General features: G+C 49.8%; 10 protein-coding genes across 10 annotated transcripts; 7 read left to right on the top strand and 3 right to left on the bottom strand.

Annotated features, from left to right (window-relative positions):
- Positions 1 to 1,962: 1,962 nt before the first annotated feature.
- Positions 1,963 to 3,196, top strand: N7484_006652 (velvet factor family protein; the record flags this gene model as incomplete). Its single annotated transcript, XM_057117070.1, has 4 exons — positions 1,963 to 2,190; positions 2,261 to 2,340; positions 2,391 to 2,870; positions 2,920 to 3,196. 4 exons carry the CDS (start codon positions 1,963 to 1,965, stop codon positions 3,194 to 3,196), a joined length of 1,065 nt encoding a protein of 354 aa, XP_056972953.1.
- Positions 3,197 to 4,255: 1,059 nt separating this feature from the next.
- N7484_006651 (TauD/TfdA dioxygenase family protein) lies at positions 4,256 to 5,308 on the top strand (the record flags this gene model as incomplete). The annotated part of the gene is made up of 3 exons (XM_057117069.1): positions 4,256 to 4,396; positions 4,445 to 4,654; positions 4,703 to 5,308. 3 exons carry the CDS (start codon positions 4,256 to 4,258, stop codon positions 5,306 to 5,308), a joined length of 957 nt encoding a protein of 318 aa, XP_056972952.1.
- Positions 5,309 to 5,940: 632 nt separating this feature from the next.
- On the top strand, positions 5,941 to 6,591 carry N7484_006650 (putative IgE binding protein; the record flags this gene model as incomplete). The annotated part of the gene is made up of 2 exons (XM_057117068.1): positions 5,941 to 6,201; positions 6,268 to 6,591. 2 exons carry the CDS (start codon positions 5,941 to 5,943, stop codon positions 6,589 to 6,591), a joined length of 585 nt encoding a protein of 194 aa, XP_056972951.1.
- Positions 6,592 to 6,805: 214 nt separating this feature from the next.
- N7484_006649 (WD repeat protein) lies at positions 6,806 to 8,472 on the bottom strand (the record flags this gene model as incomplete). The annotated part of the gene is made up of 3 exons (XM_057117067.1): positions 6,806 to 7,049; positions 7,108 to 8,186; positions 8,248 to 8,472. The coding sequence occupies 3 exons, from the start codon at positions 8,470 to 8,472 to the stop codon at positions 6,806 to 6,808; spliced, it is 1,548 nt and encodes a 515-aa protein (XP_056972950.1).
- Positions 8,473 to 8,794: 322 nt separating this feature from the next.
- N7484_006648 (MutS family protein MSH4) lies at positions 8,795 to 11,688 on the top strand (the record flags this gene model as incomplete). The annotated part of the gene is made up of 6 exons (XM_057117066.1): positions 8,795 to 9,286; positions 9,336 to 9,695; positions 9,750 to 9,899; positions 9,950 to 10,069; positions 10,124 to 10,211; positions 10,262 to 11,688. The coding sequence occupies 6 exons, from the start codon at positions 8,795 to 8,797 to the stop codon at positions 11,686 to 11,688; spliced, it is 2,637 nt and encodes an 878-aa protein (XP_056972949.1).
- Positions 11,689 to 11,934: 246 nt separating this feature from the next.
- Positions 11,935 to 14,366, bottom strand: N7484_006647 (E3 ubiquitin-protein ligase HEL2; the record flags this gene model as incomplete). Its single annotated transcript, XM_057117065.1, is given in 4 exon segments — positions 11,935 to 12,181; positions 12,193 to 13,587; positions 13,649 to 13,884; positions 13,944 to 14,366. 4 exon segments carry the CDS (start codon positions 14,364 to 14,366, stop codon positions 11,935 to 11,937), a joined length of 2,301 nt encoding a protein of 766 aa, XP_056972948.1.
- Positions 14,367 to 15,721: 1,355 nt separating this feature from the next.
- On the top strand, positions 15,722 to 16,045 carry N7484_006646 (uncharacterized protein; the record flags this gene model as incomplete). The annotated part of the gene is made up of 3 exons (XM_057117064.1): positions 15,722 to 15,736; positions 15,788 to 15,971; positions 16,029 to 16,045. 3 exons carry the CDS (start codon positions 15,722 to 15,724, stop codon positions 16,043 to 16,045), a joined length of 216 nt encoding a protein of 71 aa, XP_056972947.1.
- A 390-nt stretch (positions 16,046 to 16,435) lies between these two features.
- Positions 16,436 to 17,354, bottom strand: N7484_006645 (SDR family oxidoreductase; the record flags this gene model as incomplete). The annotated part of the gene is made up of 3 exons (XM_057117063.1): positions 16,436 to 16,810; positions 16,918 to 17,231; positions 17,315 to 17,354. The coding sequence occupies 3 exons, from the start codon at positions 17,352 to 17,354 to the stop codon at positions 16,436 to 16,438; spliced, it is 729 nt and encodes a 242-aa protein (XP_056972946.1).
- Positions 17,355 to 18,429: 1,075 nt separating this feature from the next.
- Positions 18,430 to 20,845, top strand: N7484_006644 (uncharacterized protein; the record flags this gene model as incomplete). The annotated part of the gene is made up of 4 exons (XM_057117062.1): positions 18,430 to 18,551; positions 18,598 to 18,693; positions 18,756 to 19,265; positions 19,318 to 20,845. 4 exons carry the CDS (start codon positions 18,430 to 18,432, stop codon positions 20,843 to 20,845), a joined length of 2,256 nt encoding a protein of 751 aa, XP_056972945.1.
- Positions 20,846 to 21,536: 691 nt separating this feature from the next.
- Positions 21,537 to 23,036, top strand: N7484_006643 (uncharacterized protein; the record flags this gene model as incomplete). Its single annotated transcript, XM_057117061.1, has 8 exons — positions 21,537 to 21,640; positions 21,699 to 21,828; positions 21,883 to 21,926; positions 21,989 to 22,094; positions 22,143 to 22,499; positions 22,553 to 22,631; positions 22,684 to 22,867; positions 22,919 to 23,036. The coding sequence occupies 8 exons, from the start codon at positions 21,537 to 21,539 to the stop codon at positions 23,034 to 23,036; spliced, it is 1,122 nt and encodes a 373-aa protein (XP_056972944.1).
- Positions 23,037 to 23,443: the final 407 nt, after the last annotated feature.

The following is a 23,443-nucleotide window of genomic DNA, read 5'->3' as shown; positions in this document are numbered from 1 at the left end:
AATTGGTCTAGATGAAAAATCTATGCGGTATTTGCTTTCTTACCCCTGAACTCTTGCAGCCAATCTATCTACGCGGCCACACGCAGCTAGATGCAGGAGGGAAATGACGGCCGCGACTCCTCGTGGATACATGAGCCCGTGAGTATCATCCAAATACGCACACCGATGTGACCAAGGTTGAACGAATGATCGATCATTCAAACTCATGACTTCTTCTATTTTTGCAGTGGGTGACACACGGACCGGGCTATATTTTGATCTCTTGGGTACTTGGCCGTTGGATGTATCACAGCATGCAGAGTAGAAACCATGGAAGGGACCCTGTCAGGTCACTTCTGAAGCGTGGTCATATCCTCCGCAGGCATGGTTTTGTGGACAGATCACAAAAAATCTTGAGAGATATCATGAGGGTGGCTTGGATTTTGTCAGTGTGATATGTCATGGCAAGAAGAAACACCACGATGAGTACGTTGAAGATATCACCTTGGCAGATCAGCGCATGTCGAGGTATATCCACGAGGGCTCCGGATTGAGGCTCCGTGTTCCCTCTCATCCATGGACTTGATCCCCCGCATCATTCACAGATCGTACCATAGGACACGCCGGCGAGGTTCGTGTATTCTTGGGACAGGAGGCGCCTACTAAAACATGGGCCGACGGGAAGTGGTTCCGGGACAGGGCCCGGTGTCCATCAGAAAGAAAACAAAGATGTATAGAATCGGAAGATAAAGTCGCCAACCTCTCACAACGGAATTTCCCTGTCCTCCCTAGCCATTTGTACAACCGACCTCATTGCGGGACGTTATACTCCGTAATCTCCGAGCGTGCACGGTCCCGAGAATCAGCCGAGTCAAGGCGAATTGCTGAACCAATCCCGTTCCGGTCAAGTCGGATTTCCTTTATGGTTCTCGTGTCCCGGTTGACCCGCTGAGTGGGCCGGCTTGTCCGCAAACGGCGGTGGTAGGGGGAAAGGGATTTCCCAAAGAGAGAAGAAAAAAAACCTGCAAGTTCGCGGTTACATCGGCAGGTTCTGTCGCGCGCGAATGGGGGCTTGCGATTCGTCAGGACCGGGGTTGCTGAATGAACCCGACCGTCTGGGTTTTGGGCGAATGTGGCAGACCAGATGGTGACAGGGTTGACCGCTTTTCTTTCCGCCTTGAGACGTAGATGAGGGTTTGTAGAGAAAAGAGGCATCATGAAAGGGAGATCATGTAGATTCAAGGTCTAGCTCTCTACGAATGAGTCAATCATCGGAGTGGTCATCATTTGAATCAATTCGATCTCTCGCGCTAGATCGATGAGCTACATGCTACATTCTTGGGCTAGATAGGCGCTAACACCCCCCATATAGCAGATCCATGAATCGATCGTGTGGAATGTTGAATAAATGACCAATGACTGAAATGGAAGTGATTTTTTTTCCCCTATAATCATCCTGGTTCTTCTACGATTCCTCGCTGCTCCTCGAGATGTAACGGAAAGCAATCTAAATTCTGCCGGGCCCCCGCTTAGCTAATGACCGCAATCGTCGCACCTTACAGTCTTTGGGTCTAGGTTCCTGCGCGGCGGATCTTTCATGGCGGAAACTGCAACCAAAGTCTGCTTCGAGAACGTCACTCTTCTCCCACCCCCTCCTCTACTGGCTTTACACTTTGTTCGATTCCTTCTCTCTTCTCTTCTCTTCCTTCCCCCCTTTTCCACTCCTCAGCCATCTATCTCTCCCTCGATAAACCACTTGTCCCCGGATACTCGCATATTCGCGACCGCCCCAACCCCGGGAAGTCGATGCTTCAACTCTGACGTGTGGATTTCTAGCGGGGTCGCATGCCACTTATCCTGTCCCCCCGCCTCTAAACAACTTTAAACAAGGGTCCACCAGCACCCCAGAGAATCTCAAAAAAACAATCGGACCCATCCTTTCGATCGTGAGCTTCGGCCCTCGGTTCATCGCCTGCACGAACCATGTACGCCGTTGAGCAGGAAAGGGCCCATCCGGTGCCGCCGCCACCACCACCTCTTTCAATGGATCGCATCTCTGCGCCGTCCGCCGCATATCCCACGCCAGGCACTGGCCCGCTACGCCCCTCCGATCACCTCGCACCCGTGACGACCATGCATGATGGCCGTCTCTGGTCATTGCAAGTCGTCCAACAGCCCATCCGAGCTCGCATGTGTGGCTTCGGTGATAAAGTGCGTTCGATTGCTCCCTCATAATGAGCCCTCTTGCTGTTGGTGTTCGGACTGACATGAATGTCTGTAGGATCGACGACCAATTACACCGCCACCGTGCATTCGACTCATTGTGAGAGATGCGCAAACGGATAAAGAGATTGATATCAAGTAAGATTCTCCGTGGCAGCTCTGGGCGATTCTTCTCTAACACCCTACAGTGAGATTGATACTTCATTTTACGTACTGACGGTCGACTTATGGAATGCCGAGGGCACCAATGAAGTCAACCTTGTGAAGCATTCTGCCACCTCACCTTCAATCTCAACGGCCATGTCATCTTCGTACCCGCCTCCACCCCAGAGCATGTCTCCGACCTACCCGCCTGGCTATGGCCAGCCCTATGGCAATCCAGTCGGATATCCGCCAGTGAACAACTACTACGGCGCCCCACAGATGCAGTATCAGAATGCCTACAACCAGCAAGTAGGCTACCCGCAGTACGGTTATTCACCTCAAGCTCAGATGCAACCCGCCATGTCTCCCGCACCGGCGGTTACCGGCGGACCTGGAGGAATGTTCACTCGCAATTTGATCGGAAGCTTAAGTGCCAGTGCCTTCAGACTGACGGATCCCGATAACAAGATTGGTGTATGGTTTATTTTGCAAGATTTGAGCGTCCGCACAGAAGGCTCCTTCCGGTAGGCACCCCCTTCATCCAAAAAGAGAACCTTTGCTAATGGTCAACAGACTTAAAATGAGTTTTGTCAACGTGGGGACGCAGTCTACCGAAACCAGCAATGGCGCTCCCGTCATTAACCATGGAACGGCTCCGGTTCTCGCGTCGGTATTCAGCGAGCCATTCCAGGTTTTCTCAGCAAAGAAGTTCCCCGGTGTCATTGAAAGCACTCAGCTGAGCAAATGCTTCGCGCTGCAGGGCATTAAGATCCCCATCCGAAAGGACGGAGTGAAGGGTCCTCGCGGTCGTGGTGGCGGTGATGACGACGATGATGAGGGAGACTATTAGAAAGAGCATAAAAGCAATCTTTTTTCTTTCCTTTAATCACAGATGGGCATGACCCATCTTGCTCCGACACGAAACGATTCCCCCGGGGCGGAGACGCATTCCCCGCCTGGAGATGGATGAATGGATGAGGGTTATTTTCTTGCTTGGATGGATCAAGACGTGGGGCAACTAAAAGGGGGCGTGTTGGCTTTACGGTGTTCTCGGTGGCCTCTTTTCCTTATTTTCATTATTCTTCTGGGGATTATATTGCTAAACGGATAGGTTCTGGGTGGGGTGCTTGGCTTTTCATTTCTGCTGGCCTCGGCCATGTTTATACCAGGAGTCGGACCAGCCGGTCATATATATACACCTTTATTGTCGTCAATCCATGCTCGTTTCGGGTTGGACTATCCCTTGAGTAATTCTCATTGTTTGGCCCTTGCAATCTCAGGCATCTGAAGCGGGTGACATTGAAGGATTTCCAAGGTTACAAGTATCATACCATTGCTGGCGACAGGTAGCTATTGACTATAGTCACTAGGTGCGTCAGCAGTGGTGAAGATTGGAATCGGTGTGACACTTATGCTTTGACACCAGCAATTCGTGTTACTAGGTACCTTCGATAGGTACTTTGCTATTTATTCGGAATTTAATCACTTTAAATGAGCATGGATTTCAAACCTACACGCTACGACCTATGAGAGTATCTTTTCAAAAGGAACTAGACGGTTCTAGCCCCGTATACACTGCCTAGATCCAGGTCCAGGTGTGGGTACTGAGACACATGTCTAAATTCATACTTCGACCAACCCCTGTACAAAGCAGATGCAAGAGCCCGGTATGATAAAGGCGAGGTGTACTCTGAAGTCACTATCAGCATGTTATCATCTGGACAGAAGTCCGAGTCTTCCCCGCACGTCGCGCTCTTTGAGCCGAGATCACCATACACTAGACTACATATCCCGAGGTCTATGCTACATGTATAAACATCATCGTTGGACCCTACATTGGCAAGAACCAGTTTACCAATTTTACGAAGGCCCTTTTTTAGTCGCTCCTCCGAGATAACCATACATAGTCATGCCCGGTCTAGTTGCGCCGTTCACTCACATCACCATCACAGAGTTACATCCCACATTCGGAGCTGAAATCAGTGGTGTCGACTTTTCGCGCCCCGTAGAGAAGGATGTCTTCCAAGAAATCTTAGCTGCCATCAGCAAGGTTCGTATACCCCTGTCATGCAGCCGCATCCCTTTGACACAATAGTAGTATGGCATCTGCGTGTTCCGCAACACAGCGCTCGACGACGCCCACCACGTCGCATTCGCAGCCCAGTTCGGTGAGCTGGACGACGTAACCCCCTACATATCTGGCGGACGGGCCCATCGTCTCTCTGATGTCCACTTATTCGACGTAAGCAACATTGATCTAGACGGAATGGTATTCCCATTAGACAACGTCCGACGCCAGTGGAACAAGGTACAAGCCTAACCCTGCATCCTCCAATCCCATCTAAACAGGCCACAGGGCAACGGACTGTTCCACGTCGACTCAAGCTTTAACCCCCGCCGAGCCGGGTACTCACTTCTCCGGGCGCATGAGCTCCCACCCGCAGACATGGGGGGAGAAACTGAATTTGCAGATGTCCGCACAGCCTTTGCCGACCTCCCACCTCATCTCCAGACCGAGCTGCGGGAACGAGATTACATAGCTGCGCACTCACTGTGGCATTCGCGCAAAGTCGCTGCACCCGAAACGTTCCTCAATGTCGACCCGGCTGAGTACCCCATGAGTCGACACCGCTTACTCCAGCGACATGAAGCATCCGGTCGGGAAACGCTGTATATAGCAGCGCATATTCACCATATCGAGGGGTTAGAAGCGGACGAATCGAAGGCGCTTTTTGAGCGATTATTCGAACATGCAACGCAGTCGAAATACGTTCTTCGTGTGAGATGGGAACATGCTGGGGACTTGGTGCTCTGGGATAATACAAGTGTCATGCATCGGTCTGTGGGCGGTGAGTTCGAGGGAAAGTATCGGCGCGATATGCGTAGAGCGACGGTGCATGACGGGAGTAGCTCGGCGTGGGGATTGAATGAGCGCACAGAGGAACGACAAGGTCTGCCTTGAATCCGTTCGGTTACATTATTCTATGGAGTATAGTTACATCGAGTTGATTTATTCTCGTATTTGTCTAAGAAATTGAACGCCGACTAAAAATGGGACAAGACTAGTATACAAGAATAGAATAGAATGAGACATGGCAATGCAGATCAGCATTCGTGTTTACGCCTGCACTGCAAACCATGGATATAATGGCCCCGCCGAGTCATTTTTCCTGGTTGATGCCGCTTGGCATTCTTGTCTCACTCATGGAGCTCACTATACCATCTCGAGAACGAGGGGAGAGACATTTGGCAACTCGGGAAAGGATTGTGCCACACGCGATCTTGTACAAGAGACTAGTGGCGCATAGCAACGAGCCTAAAGTCATGTTGTCTCACTCACGACCAATGGGATTCGCCACTCGGCGACCCCGCCTCATCGGCCCTGAACGTTGTCATCGACTTTGGTTCCTTGGGATTCAAGCACAGCGGACCCTTGTTTTTGTTCAATATCCGCGGGGTTTACCGATGCATGTCTGATGCTCTCTCTCTATAAAGAGGGCGTGAGATGCGCGCAATTGTAGGAATATTATTCACTCATCTCATCGCATCCAAATCTACTTCAATTCCAATCTTCAACTATATTCCTATCTAATCATGAAGGCCGTCATTGCTTCCATCGCTCTTCCTCTCCTGGCTGCGGCAGCGCCAGCTCCTGTTGCTACAGCCGCAGCCAACCCCCCAGCTTTCGGCGTTATGGCCGTCCGCTCTGCCTCGCCAATCCACTACATGCAGATGAACGCTGCAGGCCGGAAATTCTACCTCGGCGGCACTACCGCCTCCTACTGCCCGAGTATTGACGGCATCGTGTGCCCTCCGGGTAACCAGACCGTTTTCGCTGCAGGTGGTAACGCCATGGTATGTGACACAATATATTGGAATGTGGAACAGGACATATGAAAACGATACTAACTCATGATATAGGATGTCGAGGTCCCTGGTGGTCAGCAGGTCTATGTTGATCCCACTGGTGCTCTGAGCTTTACTCAGGCCCACTCTGCTTCTATTCCCGCGGATTCTGCTGTCGGTGGTCTGATTTACGAGACTGGCCAGCCCTGGTCTCACTACACCGTGAACAGCTGGGGTGCTCAGGGCTTCATGGCTTGCCCGACTACCGATAACCGTTGGCAGGTATTCGCTGCTTTGCAGAACGCTACTGTGCCCTCCGGCGACGTGGCTGACTGTCTGGGCTTCTCTGCCATCGCTTTGACCTACAGCGGTGATATCCCTGCTTGGCAGTACATTTAAGGGAGTTGCCCCCCGAACGCTCCCTCGTTGGTGTGATAGTTGGTGAAAATCTACTCGGGCATATAGCCTTTTGTACATACATTGTCTTGTATTGTTTCGTTACCACTTGGCCTTAAGCCTACTATTAACTGTCCCGATTAATGAGATGATTGAAACCAAAATACTCTGTACGTAAAATTCTATCGGGCAATGGGTATCATTCTATACTTTTTGTCTAGTTCCGCCAAATCCGAATCGCTTTGTCCTTGCCTCCACTGCCGACCTTCTGCCCATCGGGACTCCAGTCAACGGCAAATACTTCATCCTGGTGACCCGGCAGATCCACTGACAGCTTGCCCGAGCGCACATCCCACACTTTGAGAGTTGTGTCCTTGGATGAGGACACGAGAAGTCGCGAATCTGCGGAGAAACAGCACTGGTAAACCGCACCAACGTGGCCGCGGAAAGTAGTGATAAACCTGAAAGCACTTATTAGCGACGAATTCCGATTGACAATGGGTGAATGGGATAACATACTTTCCGTCACGTCCGTTCCACAACTTGACGTGGTTATCAAATCCAGCAGAGGCGATGTATGCCATATCAGGGGAGAAAGTAACGTGGTTAACCTCCTTCTGGTGACCCAAGAGGCGAGCCACGGGCTTGGTCGAATTGGACGGATCCCACAGGTACATGGTAAAATCATCACTAGCCGACACCAGGCGCTCAACAATTTTGTTGTTCACAGTCGCAGCCTCCTCAAACCGCTTCTTCGCCGCAGCAACCTTCTCAGCTTCTGTCGAAGGCACCTTACCAGTGTGGTCATGGTAAGAAACACGCAGGGCGAAATCAGTAGAAAGAGCAAGGTGGTTGACACGGTGGGCATGCGCCGACAGAGTCTGAATAAGGGTGCCGTCCTTGGAGTTCCAAATCTTGATAGTCTTATCGTGCGACGCAGTATAGATCTTGCCAGTGCCACCCCACCGCACACAGGTAACAGAGCCCTTGTGTCCAGTCAGCACTTTGTCAATGCGCTTGGAGACAACATCCCAAATGCGGACAGTTGAGTCCTTGGACGCCGACGCCAGAAGAGGCCGCCCAGACTCCTGCACATGGTACGGCTCCCAGGCCAGACTGGTAATCCATTTTGCGTGACCCTTGAGCGGGCCACCGAGCGCCTGTCCCTTCTTCGCATCCCACAACCGCACGGTATTGTCCATACTACCGGTCGCGATCATGGCGCCGTTAGGCGAGTATGCCACGGCCAACACCCAGCTGGTGTGACCCTTCAATGTGTGGAGAGGAGTTCCAGTATCGCAATCCCAGACACGAGCGGTTGAGTCACCGCTTCCGGAGACCATAGTGGAGGACGAGACGGGGGAGAAGGAGGTTGCGAGAATGGCTTCACCATGACCGGCGATAGAGGCTGCACAGCGGGAGACAGCCTTGACCCGGAACACGGCTTGGGGAGTAAAGAACAGCGAGATTGTATCTTCGGTAGTCTTAACGCCAGGCTGGAGTAGCGAGTGGTACAAGTCAGAGAGAATGTCAATGGTTTGTCCTTCTGGTTTGTCGGGGTGGTGGGTGAAGCGATACGGCACTCGTTCATCATCGTCCTATTGGGCAAACTAGGTCAGAACGAACAATTGTTGATGAAAGCCAAAATCAGGGTCATACATTTCCTTGCAATGTGTTCAACAGTGTTTCCAGGTTCTTGATGTTCGCATCGGCCACGGGGACTGAGACTGCAGGCCCGGTAGCATCACCAGTGGCCTGGTCGAAGAATTGCACACGAACGCTGCCAAGATCACTGGGGATACTTTGAATCTCCTGCTGCTCGCGCGCCTTTTCGGCTGCCGCAAGCTTTTGGCGCTTACTAGGTGGGGGCACGAGAGTCGACATTGTCTTTTTCTTGTGGTAGTTGGAGAAGGAAGAAAATTTGAGATCGGGGCCTTATCTTATCGCGGGGCTCCAACGTCACTTGCTGATAGCGGATATAGATCACCACTAGACTCAATGTCAACATTCGATCGATACAATCTGGCAAGGGAGGACCATGAGATTGAGCTAGTGGGTAAATTGATCATTTAGAATATAGGCTGAAACTCATTTGGATGAAAAGCCAAAATAATGTGGCAGTCATGTACCTTAGCCCTAGTATGTATGTACTATCATTTCGAAGCGAGAGAAGTTACCTTCCCCCTCATCCAACCCGACAATCACCATGTCCACCTTGTTTCGCGAGTCCTCGGCTCATTCGTCCATTTCTTTACCGACGAGGATCACATCCAGTAGACGCCCTGCGAGTGCAAGACCAACCACTACGGCGACCAGCATCGCAGCACAAGACATTGTTTGTGCCGTCAGTGAATCCCGTGGTATTTCATCCACCGTCGGTTTAGCATTTGTCAACCTGGCTACAGCAGAGGTGGTTCTGTGCCAAATATGCGACAGCCCAACGTACGTCAAGACCGTCACCAAAATTAGTGTCTTCGAACCGAATGAGATCCTTTTCATGAGCACTGTCGCCGAGTCTAAGCTGCGCTTCATTATCCAAGAGAGCCTACCCGACCCCATCCTCACATTCCTCGATCGCCGGTACTGGTCTGACAAAGCAGGACAGGAGTATTTGGATCGGTTAGCATTCTCGGATGAGGCAGGTTCATTGAAGGTCACCTTAGGTGGAAGCTACTTTGCAGCGTGCTGTTTTGCAGCGGTACGCACTGAGGTCCTCCCGATGAGTGCTTTGACTGATTTCGATGTAGGCGCTTAGATATGTCGAATCGGAGCTTCAGCGGGTTTTTATTCCTCATTCGCTCCGGATTAGATTTGAGCCCTCGCAGGGGTCTATGACAATTGATCTGAAGACGATCGTCTCTCTAGAGTTGATCCAGAACCTCCATGTTGCCAAGTCCCGGGATAGCCTGTATGGCCTGCTCAACGAGACATTGACACCAATGGGAGCTAGGCTCCTCCGATTGACCATTCTTCAACCCTGCACGGAGCGACACAAGCTGACGGCGAGATACAATGCCGTGGAAGACTTGTCCATCAAGGAAGACATGTTTGCATCAGTCCGACAAGCTTTGAAAGGCTTTCTTGATGCTGATAAAGTTTTGAGTTCGGTGAGCATATGTATGTTTTTTTTTTTGCATTGGACACTGTTGATCAGTACTTAGATCATTTTGGTCCCGACAAAACAGACTGTCCAATACGTTGAACAGTCGGTCAACAATGTCATAATCCTCAAAACCTACGTCTCTGCCATCAAGAAGATATATCAGGCTTTAGGGGCAGCAGAAAGTGATTTGCTTATCACGATCCGTGAGGTATCTACTCATCCACAAAGTCAGTGCACTGCAAGGCCTAATCGATCTAGGTGTGCAATCCCGCAGAGCATCACGTAGTGGAGCAGCTCATTGAGGATGTATTAAATGAGAATGTCACCTATCAAAGCAAGCCACTGGATCTTCGAAACCAGCGAATATACTGTGTAAAGGTGCGATATTGTTTTCCATTAACCTTGTTCAAATATGCCTAACAAATGTCATAGGCCGGCTTCAATAGCCTTCTAGATGTAGCGAGGCAAACTTACAAGGAAGCGAATGCCGATGCAGCAGAACTTGTGTCCAAGCTAGGGGGTAAAGTCGAATGTCTCTCTACAGGGATCTTTATATGCTGATATTTTTAGACATCCATGACATGACTCTAGACCTCAAATATGATTCTGCTCGCCAGTACTTCATTTGCATTCCTTCCGCCGAGCCCGAGCCATTGCCCGATGTTTTTATCAATGTATTTCGAAAGAGGAACCGCATCGAATGCCAAACACTCGATCTAGTAAAGCTGAATCAGAAAATCACAGATGCTCACAACGAAGTGATCAGCCTAAGCGACCAGACCATCCAAGGACTTCTCCATGACGTTTGCTCCGAAGTGTCAGGACTGTTCCGAATCAGCGAGGCGATAGCCACACTCGACATGCTTGCAGCCTTTGCCCAGTTATCAACAAGCTACGACTACATCCGACCCGAATTAACGGACATACTAGCCATGAAAGCCGGACGCCATCCCATCCGAGAGCAGATCCATGCCAGCAAATTCATCCCCAACGACGCGTACGCAACACCGCAGACCCGGTTCCAGATCATCACCGGGTGCAACATGAGTGGTAAATCGACGTATATTCGGTCCCTTGCTTTGACAACAGTTATGGCACAGATTGGCTGCTTTGTCCCGGCGCAGTATGCATCATTCCCAATCATGCACCAGCTCTTTGCGCGCGTGGCAACAACCGATAACCTGGACGCAAATGTGTCAACTTTTGCAGCAGAGATGCGCGAAATGGCCTTTATTCTGCGTAACGTCCAGCCTCGGGGTATGGTTCTTGTCGACGAGTTAGGAAGGGGAACAAGCACGAATGATGGGCTCGCCATCGCCATTGCGCTGGCCGAAGCGCTTCTCGCAAGTAACGCATTCGTCTGGTTCGCCACACACTTTCATGATTTAGCACGCATTTTGTCTGAGCGCAGTGGTGTTATCAACCTGCATTTAGCAGCTGAGATTACCTCGGACGCAGCCAAGATCACTATGTTGTACCGCATCGCCGAGGGTCCAGTTCCAGGTCATCGATATGGAATTGCGCTTGCGAAGTTGGTGGATCTTCCACCTAAAGTCCTTGAAGTCGCGAGTACCGTGTCGGAAGAACTGGATCGGATATCTCAGCGTCGGAACAATCCATCGCATACTGTGGCTATTGCGCGCAAGCGAAAACTATTGCTATCTCTGCACGAACAGCTTATCATCGCTCGAAACGGAACGATGGATGACAAGTCACTTTTCCGATGGTTGAAGAAGTTACAGGATGAGTTTGCATGGCAGATGGCTGCGGCTAGTCAGGAAGTTGAGGCAGCTGAGAAAAGCGAGGAAGAGCGGGCGGAGGAGAGTGAAACGGTTCCAGAGGCCTTGGAATCACAAGATGAGGTCTCTTTAGGGGAAGACAGACAGAATCAGGAATGGCCCCGATCATTCGCAGAATCATCTGTTGACAATCCAATCTTGATCGAATCGGGCTCTGAGGAAGACAGGATTGATAATGATGATGTGGTGCTCATCTAGTGAGGGCCATGAGGGATTGTATGATTATCTCATTATTTGTAGCATTAAAGCTGGATCGCTATATGGACTTGGTGGTGAAGAAGAGCAAGGCGTAGAGCGTGATATCAACATATGATCAATCAGTATCAACTGACAAAGTATTTTGTTTAATGACGAACTGTCTCAATCATCAGAAGTAATTTCAAAGTTTATTTTTTATTGATCGGACCATAGCATGGCCGCAGCATGTATCTAGGGTATTCCAAATTAACCGAAGTGATAAAGGGTCTGTTTACCCTTCTTCTTTTTAACCTTTTTGCCACCGTTGCCGGCTTCATCATCAAAATCTCCATCAGACGGTTCAGCAGGAGAAGCAAGGCCAGAAGAGGGGTTGGATCCCCAAGCAGTGGGAGCTGGGCCACGACGATCGTCCCAACGGACGTAGCCACGCGTTTTGCCGGCCATCATCACGTTGGGCCGAGCAGCTGCGGGGAGCGCCGGGAAGGCGTCAGCACTGGTCTTCACCGGGGGGCGCGCGCAGGCGCAGATGGACCTGAAGAAGAGGAGCCAATGGGGCCATTAGGGACGGATGGGCGGGCAAGAGGTGGTGGGGCAGCAGCGGCCCATGGAGTGGAGGCAGCAGGCTTGCTACGTCGAGTGGAGGGGCCAGCCGAGGCAGCGAGAGGGGGGAAGGGATTTGAGGATGGAGATGGCATCGCACCGCTCCGGCCGACAGCGGACCGCGAGGACTGGGCCGTGGAAGATTTCAGACGCAGGACGCGATTGCCGCCAGTGTTGGCGGTACCTGGTGACATGCCAGGCAAGATTCCACCGGGACCGGGAAGGGCAGGATAGTCCTCGTTGATGGCTCGCCAATCATTCCAAGCTTGCAAAAGACCAATACGCTTGGAGTCCTCCTCATAAATTTCGGCGAGTTCCTTGATGAGCTTACCCAGATCAGAGCTGGATGTGTCAAACAAAGAAAAAAATGCGTCGATGAGCTCAGTGGCTGAAATGGCAGAGGTCCGATAACTGGACACTCTGGAGCGGAATTCGGCAAGCTTATTCGTGTCGTTGCGGAGAAGACTAGTAGCTCGTTCAACCACTGCCGTGTGGCGCAGTTTTCGGGCTTGATCTTGTGGGCCAAGAGGCTCTGGGTTAGCGGCGAGGCTCAGGCTCTCAAGCTCTGCAGCTGGAGGTCTAGGACGTGAGGATGACGGGACTGGTGTAGCACCGGCTGACCGAGATGGTGCTTGCACTGTTTGAGTGTCATTTCTAGTAAGCTGGCCGCCGAAGCTACGCGTTGAAACGGACTGCGCGCTCTGAATGTCCATTTGTCGTTGAAAGGCAAGTTCAGCCCGCGATAATGTCTGCGCACTTGAGGCCGGTAATGGCTCAGCGTTGGGGTCTCGTCCTCGACCAGCACCACGCCGTTGACGTTGTGGCTGGTATGGGCTGCGCATATTATCAAACTCTGAAAGGTCGACTAATCGTGCGTCTCTTCGAATATCCTTCGAAACACCATCTGGATGTGCCTCTATTTGGTGTCCCTTGAGATCCATCTGAGACTCGAATACCACGAATTTCTTCTCCAGACACTCCTTGTCGAGGCACACAAAGTGGTCCCGCTGAAAGTGGTCTTCAAGGGCATTATAATCGACATAGTATTGTTGCTGGCGGTTGGAACTGCGTCGGTCACAAATGTGACAGCGTTCGTGACGCTCTCGACAGTGGGCGTAAAGCTCATCATCGCCATAGAATCGCTGGCGGCAGAAGCCACACTCCGGGTGTCCCTTGAATCCACTCTGGTTGATCGCGCCTGGTTTGTCGTCGCCGTGCTTTTCGTGTTTGCGCAATTCGTCTCTCGTGAAGAGGACATGCTCGTGGGTGAACACTTTTTTGTTCCGCGTGCAAAGGTCACTAGAATCATAGCAATTAGTCAACTAGTCGGTAACAATAGGGTTGTATGGAAACTTACCACATAACCTTGTTATGCTTGCTCTTCACGTGGCGATGTAAATCCGGCCAACCCAAGCAGGCGACATCACAATCCTCATCGGGGCAGTTGTAGCGGAGCAACAAGACGGTGTCCTCAAAAATTTCATCTTTTTCATACAAAACCCCGAGGTTGTCATCCGTCCTAGCAAAATCTTTTTTCTCGAAGTCTTCGAATCGTCGGACTGGGTCGTCGGTAAAGATAACAAAACTTGACTCGGTCTATATCCCCACAGATCAGCACTTGCGAATGATGCGCGGCCAAGATTGGGGGAACTTACCCGACAATGCGCACAACCCTTGTTTTTGTATAGCGCACGTAGTCTCAGCGCACAAATATGGCAGGTCCGGTGATTGCATGGAGACACAGAGGTATGTTCGACCTTCGAGGCACAAATGAAGCAAACCTCGCCGTCGTCGGCGTCGTCGGTGGCAGCCGGGAGAGCCTTTGGACCAACCGTCGCAGTTGAAGCTGGTGCGGCCTTTGTATCTTTATCCTGAGACCCATTCACCGTCTGTGATGTATCACGACCTCCAGCGCCCTTGCCTCCTCGACCGCGAGGCTTGGAACCTCTGCTAGCGGCGCCCCCTGCGTTGCGTGGGCCATCTGTCTGGCCGGACGGGGGAGCCCCTCCGCGGCCGCGGCGGCGACCACCACGACCCCGTCCTGATGGCTCCGAAGTGGCGGGAGCGTTGTCAGCCATAGCAGGATATCAGCAGTCAAGAGCGACACAGGAACCAATTATCAATGACAGGCCTTGAGCTGAGGAGCTCGGGGTTGTTGGTGGGGGGATGGGGAAAAAGTTGCGTCGCTGACTGATCCATTCCGCTGACCACATCGGCATGAACTCTTCAGTTAGATTAAACGTTGAGCCACTACTTTACACCATCAACCATATGAATATGAATCTTTTCCAAGGCTTCCAAGCTTCGGATCCACTGAAAATTTTGACCACCAGCGTTATAATTGCCGTCATGTCTTAGCTCCAGGACGTAGGTAGGAACGCGATCGCAAGTCCACAGTGAAGCGTGCGATATATATCGTCCACGCCCATTGCTCAGATACGTAGAGCCATCACTGGAGTCATGTTCGAATATTCAAGATCTACCCAGCAATTATCATTCTATCAAGAAGTCTTCAAAGAGAGAAAAGATCAGTATGCCAAGCTTCCACTTGTTACGATGCCTCTGGTCCCTGGGCCATTTTGCCTCATGGGCAGCGGGATGGGTCACTGCGCTTACCAGTAAGACTCCCATCCTGCGAAGAAAAGAGGAAGAAAAAGTATGGAATAAAGGAAAGTGTAAAAGGCATAAAAAAAGCATTTCGCGATCAGAAAGATATCAAATGGTCAGTCTTATCTAACAGGGCTTCATATTTTAAATTTCCAAATGACTGTACGGAGTACTCTGTGAAGATCTTGTCGTTTCCTTTGGATGGACCTGCTCCCATGACTCGAGCAAAATTCCAGGTCATCATCAAGACAATGATTTAGATCATCTCTAGAGCTTCTGATCAACTGGCCGGATTGGCCCCCTGAAGTACCTGAGGCATCTCAAACCCCACCACCACCAGTCCCGGTTTCAAGTCGGCTATGATCCGGCGTAGATTAACTCACCAGCTGACCAAGTTTTGAAGACGATCTGCTGGTGAGCTAAGGCCACCGCCCTCAATCCGGGGAGGTATGATATAATCGGGCCGGGCCTGGTTTGCTCCAGTATTGTGAGGTGGATCTTCAGACAATAAAGTGCAGTACGACTTGCCACAATTTCAAGAAGTAAATTGAGCTTATGGATACGGCAAACTTGAATTTTCATTATTCAAGAAAGAGGCTTAGCTTGAGATCATCATGACCGGTTATGGGAGTTAGTCAAACTGGGATGTGGCTTGACGTTCAAGCTTCACCTTGGAACGATGACGTAGTGGTGATATGAGAGATTGCTCCCAACCAAGTATAAATAGCCCTTCCTCTCAGCGCAAGGACAACATCTTTTCCCCAACACACAATCATCTATCATCTCTCTCAAACCAAACAACTCATTTTCAAATTTCACATTCGCCATGGACACCGTCAAGGTTCGTGATCGTGTTCGACAACTACCCCAGCAATATTTAACACTTTAACAGAACGCCGCAAACTACGTCTCCGAGTCCATCCAGGGCACCGGTGCTGAGGCCTCCAAGGAGACCAACAAGCAAGTCGCCAAGGATGACGATGCCAAGCTGAGCACTCGTGCCTCTGCTGCCAAGGACGCCATTATTGACAAGAAGGACGAGAAGTCCCACGATGTCAAGGCCGATCTCAACAAGGGTAAGTGGACGGTCTGTGGTGACAATAAAGTCGAATGTGATGCTAACAATCGTACAGAGCAGGCTAAGCACTGAACTTGATGGAGTTCAATTTGTATGATGACGCTACGGGCTGCCGCTTTACAGACAGGCACAAGGTTTATTGTTTTCCATGTACATAGCGCGACAACTTGTGAAAGTTGTCATTCATGACACTCAATTGAATACCCAGTTATGAAGAAACTCACAAAGAGCCTGGCCCCCTAGAATCCTTATCGAACGTTTCGATGTGTCGTACTCTGCACTTAATGCTTCTGAGACATGGTGCCCATATCACAAAGATATTCTATGGTGGCACATTTTGAACGTGATGCATAGATCCCTTCCATCTGTCTATTGTTGGAAAGCTGCCAGATCTTGATCATTCCATCTTTGTCTTATCAGTCACAAGCAGAGAGAAAGGTTGCAGAGCGAATAGAGGCAAACCTACGATAGGAACTTGCCAGTCAATGAGTTCGGAGCATCGATCACCAATCTGGCTATGACGTGGCCGGGCTGTTCTGGTTTTAGCAACTGCCCTTCACTATGAACGGTAGTGAAGATCGCATGGAATTGAGGGTCCAGAGCGGTAGCGAGATCTTCGCGGATCTCGCGTTGCATTTCAGTATCGACCAGGCCCGGCTGAATTGACACGGACGTCACGTCGGGCTCTTCCTCTCCAAGACTTAGGGCCAGATGGTTCATAGCCGCCTTGCTCGCACCATACAAACCCCATCCCCTGAATGCTGAGACGGCTGCAGCAGTTGAAGTGAAGATGATCCTGCCTTTGGATTGGCGAAGCGCAGGAAGTCCAGCTTTGATCTGTAGCGAAATAAGCGTGAGCAACCATTGATTAACAGCCCTATGTTCAGCGATTCCCCCGGACATAACCGTCCCCCCGACATTAATGAAATCCGCAATCAACTTACAAAAGCCACCAAGCTGAAAAAATTGACATCAAATCCCTGCTTCCATTGTTCTGGATCCGCCTCGGCGATCTTGCCCACTTGTCCTAGTACGCCGTGGTTGAGAACCAATCCATCCAGACGGCCGAATGAGTTTAGTGCCCGATCGACGGCCTTCTGACCGAGAGTTAAATCCGCAAGATCGCCATTGAGCACCTCAACTTGATTAGGGTACTGGTCTTTCAGCTTCTGGAGGGGCTCAACACTACGGGCGATCACAACCACATGGTGTGACTGAGGCGCAGCGAGAAGAAACTTAGAGACTGCGAGGCCGATGCCTGTATCGTGGGTAGAATGAGTCAGGTTTCACGGGCTTCAGTTGAATTGCTGACTTAAGCAATGGATTGAATTGGTCCTTTACCTCTAGAAGCACCGGTGACGATGAACGTTTTGGGTGACATATTAGCTGAGGTGTAGCTAAGAAAATATAGAGTATGGGAAAAAAAATATTTGCGGCTGGCGAGGGATGGAGTCCACCATGCAATACAACTGCACATGGAAACACGTTGCTGCCTCGTGGGTAAACAACGGCCCCGTTGCCAAGCCTGAAATACTACACGTGTGGACAACAGGGGCAGTTTCGGGTTCAAAGCTGACGGTTCTCAAAACCTCCTCTCCCCTCTTCTCTGAAGTTTTGTGGCAGGATGTACGATCGATCTGGGGAGAAGCAGCATGTAGACTAGAGTAGACCTTCCAAGGTTGTTGACCACAGCCAAATCGACTCAGCATGGAAGCAATCAAGGGCCCCGGGGGCCGTTGCGTCGTCCACTTTGGGCCTAGTGCTCTTTCTGACTCTAGAAGCTTGGACCTTCTTTCTCAGCCTCTTACGCACGCTATGAGGACCCTTTTTTCACATCTATAGCTCATAGGTCCTTGAGGATATTGTATCAGCTGCATCCATCATTGATGGAAGTATTCACGACCAAGCAGAGCAAAATAAGCGTGTACTGAGATAGGGCGGCACCACTGTTGAGCAAAACCCACATTGATCTACAGTACGAGGGGTTAAGTGTTAGTCATCGAGAATTTTACAAAGACTTTTGCGCACGCTTCTCATACTGTGGTGCGAAAATTCGAGATTGAACCCGTAGTGTCATTCTACCATGTCTCATTCTTCAAAAAAGGTCCCACCCGGGCAGGGCCAAGATCCCATAGTTGGCTCATGATTAGCCCCCGATTACGTGGCCCAAATATGTAGCCGGCATGAACAACTGTACATTACTGTACGGCGTACGTACGGGATACTCTCGGCCATTTTATCCAGCGAAAGTCGCCGCCGCGGATCATTTCGTTTGATCAAACTAAGTGGGCGCCACTGATGAATGCCATTGGCCCGTCATCTCACAGTGGGGCCGAGGTTGATTGACATGTAACAAGAGATATTCTCATTGGACGTTCAACAGGCACAGAAATGATTTGACTGGCGGATAGCATCCGGTCCGAAAATGGAAAAAATGGAGACCAATTTGCTATCAAATGATGTCATCGAACCTTCCATCGACCCCTCCTGCAATACTCGCTATTTACTTTCCGCTTCCCATTTTCAGCTTCCAATACACCATCTCGCCCCTGGGGATTACGATCATGTTTGGCAATAGGTACATATCAGCCCTGCGCTTTCATTACCGAGCTAATTTTGTCTAGACGGACTGCGAAAAAACCCAAAGAGGGTTTAATCAATCAATTCCAAGCGACGTTTTCTGACGTCGTCCGTCCCACTAAAAAACACAATTCTTCTGGGTATGTCATCCATCCCTGCCTGAAGAAAGATCAAGAGCTCATTTGATGCTTTTCCTGTACAGATCTGCGGTCAATGGCGACCTGAACCACACCGCCCAGATCACCCCTAGCCTCCGATTCACGCCATTTCTAGATGACCACTGTCTTCCGTCACCAAGAACGCCGGCCTACCCCAATCAGAACTTCGGTGACTTGAATACAATTTATCATGGCCAGGCCGGAGATCTACATACCCCATCTCTTGGGACAAGTCTTTTAACGCCCAAAACGCTCCTCGAACAATTTGCAGTCACGCCTCTGCCTAGGAACACGGGTGGAATTGCTTATGACAACTTAGATCCTTTGTTCTTTGCGAGAGAGCCCCAAAACACACACTGGAGTAACCCAAGCGCGGCATACCCGCCCAGCGCCTTTGTTCACTCCAATTTAGCCGATGGATTTCTCGATGAACCCGGCGAACAACTGCTTTCAAGTGATATGGGTAATCAGGAACAATGGGACCCCCAGCAACCCATTTCTCCACAAAAAAGCGGTATGAAGACCGAAAGGTCTCCTAGCCACGGTCAGACCGAGTAAGTTCTTTGCTATGCCTATACTAGAGGATGTAAGCTAACAAGTCGACAGTCTCAGGTACCAGGTGACGCTGAACACACCGACGGCGATGATTCACGATCCAAATGATACCCCAGTGACCTACCTCAATAAAGGGCACACTTATACTTTATCGGTAGTTGATTCAACCCCTCCCTTGACCAATGGATTGGTCCAGTATCGTACCTCAGTCCGCATATCCTTCGAAGAGCCGGAGCATATATCGAATCCTGCTGCTTGTTGGAGCCTATGGAAGGGGTCACGGGGCCATGTGGGGACTCATGAAGGTGGAAATATGCATGCAGTAGAAATGGTTGATTTAGTGCGAGGAAATGAAGATCCAAGCTACCCAGTTCATCTAGAAAGAACATCACTAGATGGCTTCTGTGTTACTTGGTGTGCAAATCCCACCACGGGAAGATCAAGCTGCAAAATAGGGATCCGGTTTAATTTCCTCTCAACGGATTTCAGTCATTCGAAGGGTGTGAAGGGCGCCCCTCTCAGACTGTGTGCGAAGACCGAGACGGCCCTTCCCGGTACCGCTGAATCGAGCTTTTGCCATGTGAAGCTATTCCGCGACCATGGGGCTGAGCGGAAAATGTTCAACGACGTTTCCCAGCTGAAACGGGCCATTGAAAAACGCAAGCAAGACTTTCTCAAAGCTGAAAGTGGGGACAGCCTCGGAAAGCGAAAACGTGGGAGTCGTTCGGTCTATACCAACGACCAGATTCCCGAAAAGGAGCGAAAAGCCGAATTGCAACGCCGAATGGATGCGGAATTGGCATCAATGCAAAACATATTCTATTCCAACCGACCTGTGACCACCCTTTGCCTTCCAGGTGAGCAGAAGGATGATCCAGATCTTTTCCCAGTCTATATAGAAGACCAAACTCGAGGAACAGCGAAGAGCCAACCGCACTTGCAAATTGTGACTCCGCCATCCACATCAATCGGCACGTCCAGCAACACGTCGCAAAGCTCGGTCGATCCCCAGCTACCCGGGACGCAACGTGATACAGAAAGTCGAGAGCGAAATGAGCGCAGTGGTCCTTCAATGCAATATACCAGCAGTGTTGGCAGCGATGATCACTCGGACGTTATAACAACAGCACACACAAGTCCCGCGGTGCCCCTGATATCTACCGAGGATGCCGAATTAGTGGAGACTGGATCAAAGTCTAATGCACCTGGTAAGCTGTTCTCTCAGCCAGATCAAGAAATCATGCATACTCATATCTGTGCAGCGAAATGTTTTTACATCCGCTTTCACCAGAGCGGTGTCCAGAAGGATGACTATCACACTGCGGTATATTTGACCGAGCCGACTGTGAATGAACTGGTAGAGAAGATCTCCCGGAAGCAAAACATCAATCGGGACCGTAAAGTCCACCTGATTCACCTCAAACCAAACGGCATGAAAGTAATGATTGATGATGATGTTGTCGAGCGAATTCCAAATGGTCAGGACATGACCGCTGAAGTGTCTGAGCTGGAGGAGTCAAACGATACAGCTAGCAATCGTAACTCAATGCCTGCCATTGAGGTTCGATTTTCGTTTTAGATTTGCCGGGCATAGGATGAGCATGGTCTGATGTTGTGTTCCATATCTTGAATATCTTGAGTATCACTCAACTGCTGTAGTTAGCGAATCGATGAGCGTATTTTGATGGACATTTTGGACGAAATGGCACATTCGCCAAGTCTTATTAATGAGTGGGTAATGCCCCTACCGTAGTACTGGTAAGGACCGAATCTTGGACGTTGATCTTCTTGCAAGGGTAACTTGTATGGTGTAGAAACTTCGTAAAAAGGCGCACCCGCCCTGTATTATATGTAAGTACATACATACCGTACAAAGTAAGTTGATGTACCAGAGGTGAATCAGGTTGACGAAGCTCATTCGCCAAAACTTGCGTTATCACTTGAATCCATGTAAGCGGGTGGTTCCATGGGGACCTGAACCGGATTGTCAGAGGGCGGTGCCGCTGCGTGGAATGCACCCACCAGACCAAATTTGCAACACATAATTGGAATACCCGTGGGCCAAATTTCCAAGGTTATATATCACCTTATCCTGATGTGTAGCCATCTTGTTTTAACCCCGAATCCATGATGTAACTGCCAACATATGGACAGACACAATGACATCATAGAAGCAATATAATTGTGCCCTACCTGCATACTCTTCTTCCCTTTACGTTCAATTGAGTTACCCCAGAATAGTAATCCAACCCCGACTTCACCCCGCAATAATGGCACATTTTCAAACTCAAGAAATTATGGGTACAACCCTAGAAACCACCAATAGGTATTCAAACCTGGAACTTAGGGGTGTTGGCGCTTCGGGAGTAGTCTGGTATGGTATCCCCCTCGTACAATACCCCCAGGTTTGATTAAGTATTGACAACTGGCAGCTCAGCACTTGATACGGTAGCAAATGAAACAGTGGCGATAAAGAAAATACCGAAGCCGTTTGAGAATAACGGCGTGGCCAGGCGAGCGTATCGTGAGGTTCATCTGTTAAGCAATATGCGACATGACAATGTGCGTGGGGTTATAGTCGGAATCACGGTCGTGGGAGCTAATCGATTGCAATAGTTGATCAACATGAGAGACATTTTTATTTCCCCTTCAGAGGATCTGTGAGAAACTCCATGATATTCCACCTTGGAATTGGGACCGACGTAACTAATCTTTGGTGCAGATATATTGTGACAGACTACATCAAAACAGACCTTTCTCATGTCATCCGGTCAAAATCAAAACCATTGGAGGGTCAATTTGTGCAATTCTTCACTTATCAACTCTTAGTATGTCCACTTCAGTTGGTTGTGAGAGCGTTCCACTGACCGAACCAGCGAGGACTGAAATATCTCCACTCAGCCGGCGTGATTCACCGCGACCTCAAACCCGGTAACATTCTCATTAATGACAACTGTGACCTGAAGATCTGCGATTTTGGATTGGCTCGAGAGCAGGACCACCAGATGACGGGCTATGTCACTACTCGGTACTACCGAGCACCGGAAATCATGTTGACATGGCAGAAATACTCCTATGCTGTCGACATCTGGAGTGTCGGGTGCATTTTGGCGGAAATGCTCTTAGGAAAAACTCTCTTCGCTGGAAAAGACCATGTGCACCAGTTTACACTGATCACTGAGATCTTGGGTAAACCACCCAAAGAGGTCATGGAAAAAGTGTATAGCAAGAGTGTATGATTCAATTGTGAAACAGGCGTGTACAGGTGCTGACAATCAATTTGCAGACGTTGGAATTCGTCGAGAACCTACCTAAACCGAAGCCATGTTCACTTGCATCTCGCATGGGAGATGCCGACCCTCAAGGTACGCAATGCCATGATGTCTTGTCACCATATTGCAATACTAATTTTCATAGCGGTCGATCTCTTAGAGAAAATGCTCAACCTCGACCCGGAAAAGAGAATCACTACGTCCGAGGCTCTCATGCACCCTTATTTGTCAACATATCAGGACTCTGAAGACGAACCTGCTTTTGGAAAGGAACTTAGCTGGGACCTATTGGAGTCGGAGCTATCGGCAGACGAGTGGAAGACCAACATGTAAGTATTTGGGTGACCTCTTGGGTGTGAATATATATTAACAATTCGAAGGTACTTTGAGGTTTTAGATTTCCACCGCGGTGCTTGCGATGGGCAAGATAAGGAGGTTCCTACCACAAAGGTCAACCTGAACAACTTGTCCAAAGAGATGATGATGGAAACGTATTAGCGTTCATTTTTGATGACTTTCCTACACGCGATGCGTAGATATATTGAGTCCTAATATTAGACTTTAAACTCAGCTATCTGTGTACTTATGCAGCGTGTCATATTTTACACCTCTTTACAGTTGCTGTCTTCCTGCATAGCTGTGTGGGATATGCAGAATTACCTCGTCTATATCTTAAGGTTTAGACCGGTTTCTTGTCCCGCGTATTGTGTAGAGTGGAGAAGGCGCAATTCCCTCATTCGGAAACTCCGCCCTAATGAAGCGGTTATCTCACTATTCCGCCATGAATATCACGGACAATTCTTGAAAGGGATTACCCATGAAGGAATTTCCGCATTAATGGCACGTAAGTCGCGTGAACTTCGGACAGGATACCATTCCGCCTGCTATTTAATAGCTGAACCCCG

The sequence above is a fragment of the Penicillium longicatenatum genome, assembly GCF_028827895.1.
Source record: "Penicillium longicatenatum strain IBT 33135 chromosome Unknown contig_3_segment0_segment0, whole genome shotgun sequence".
NCBI lineage: Eukaryota > Fungi > Ascomycota > Eurotiomycetes > Eurotiales > Aspergillaceae > Penicillium > Penicillium longicatenatum.
This window is presented reverse-complemented; position numbering and strand designations above follow the sequence as displayed.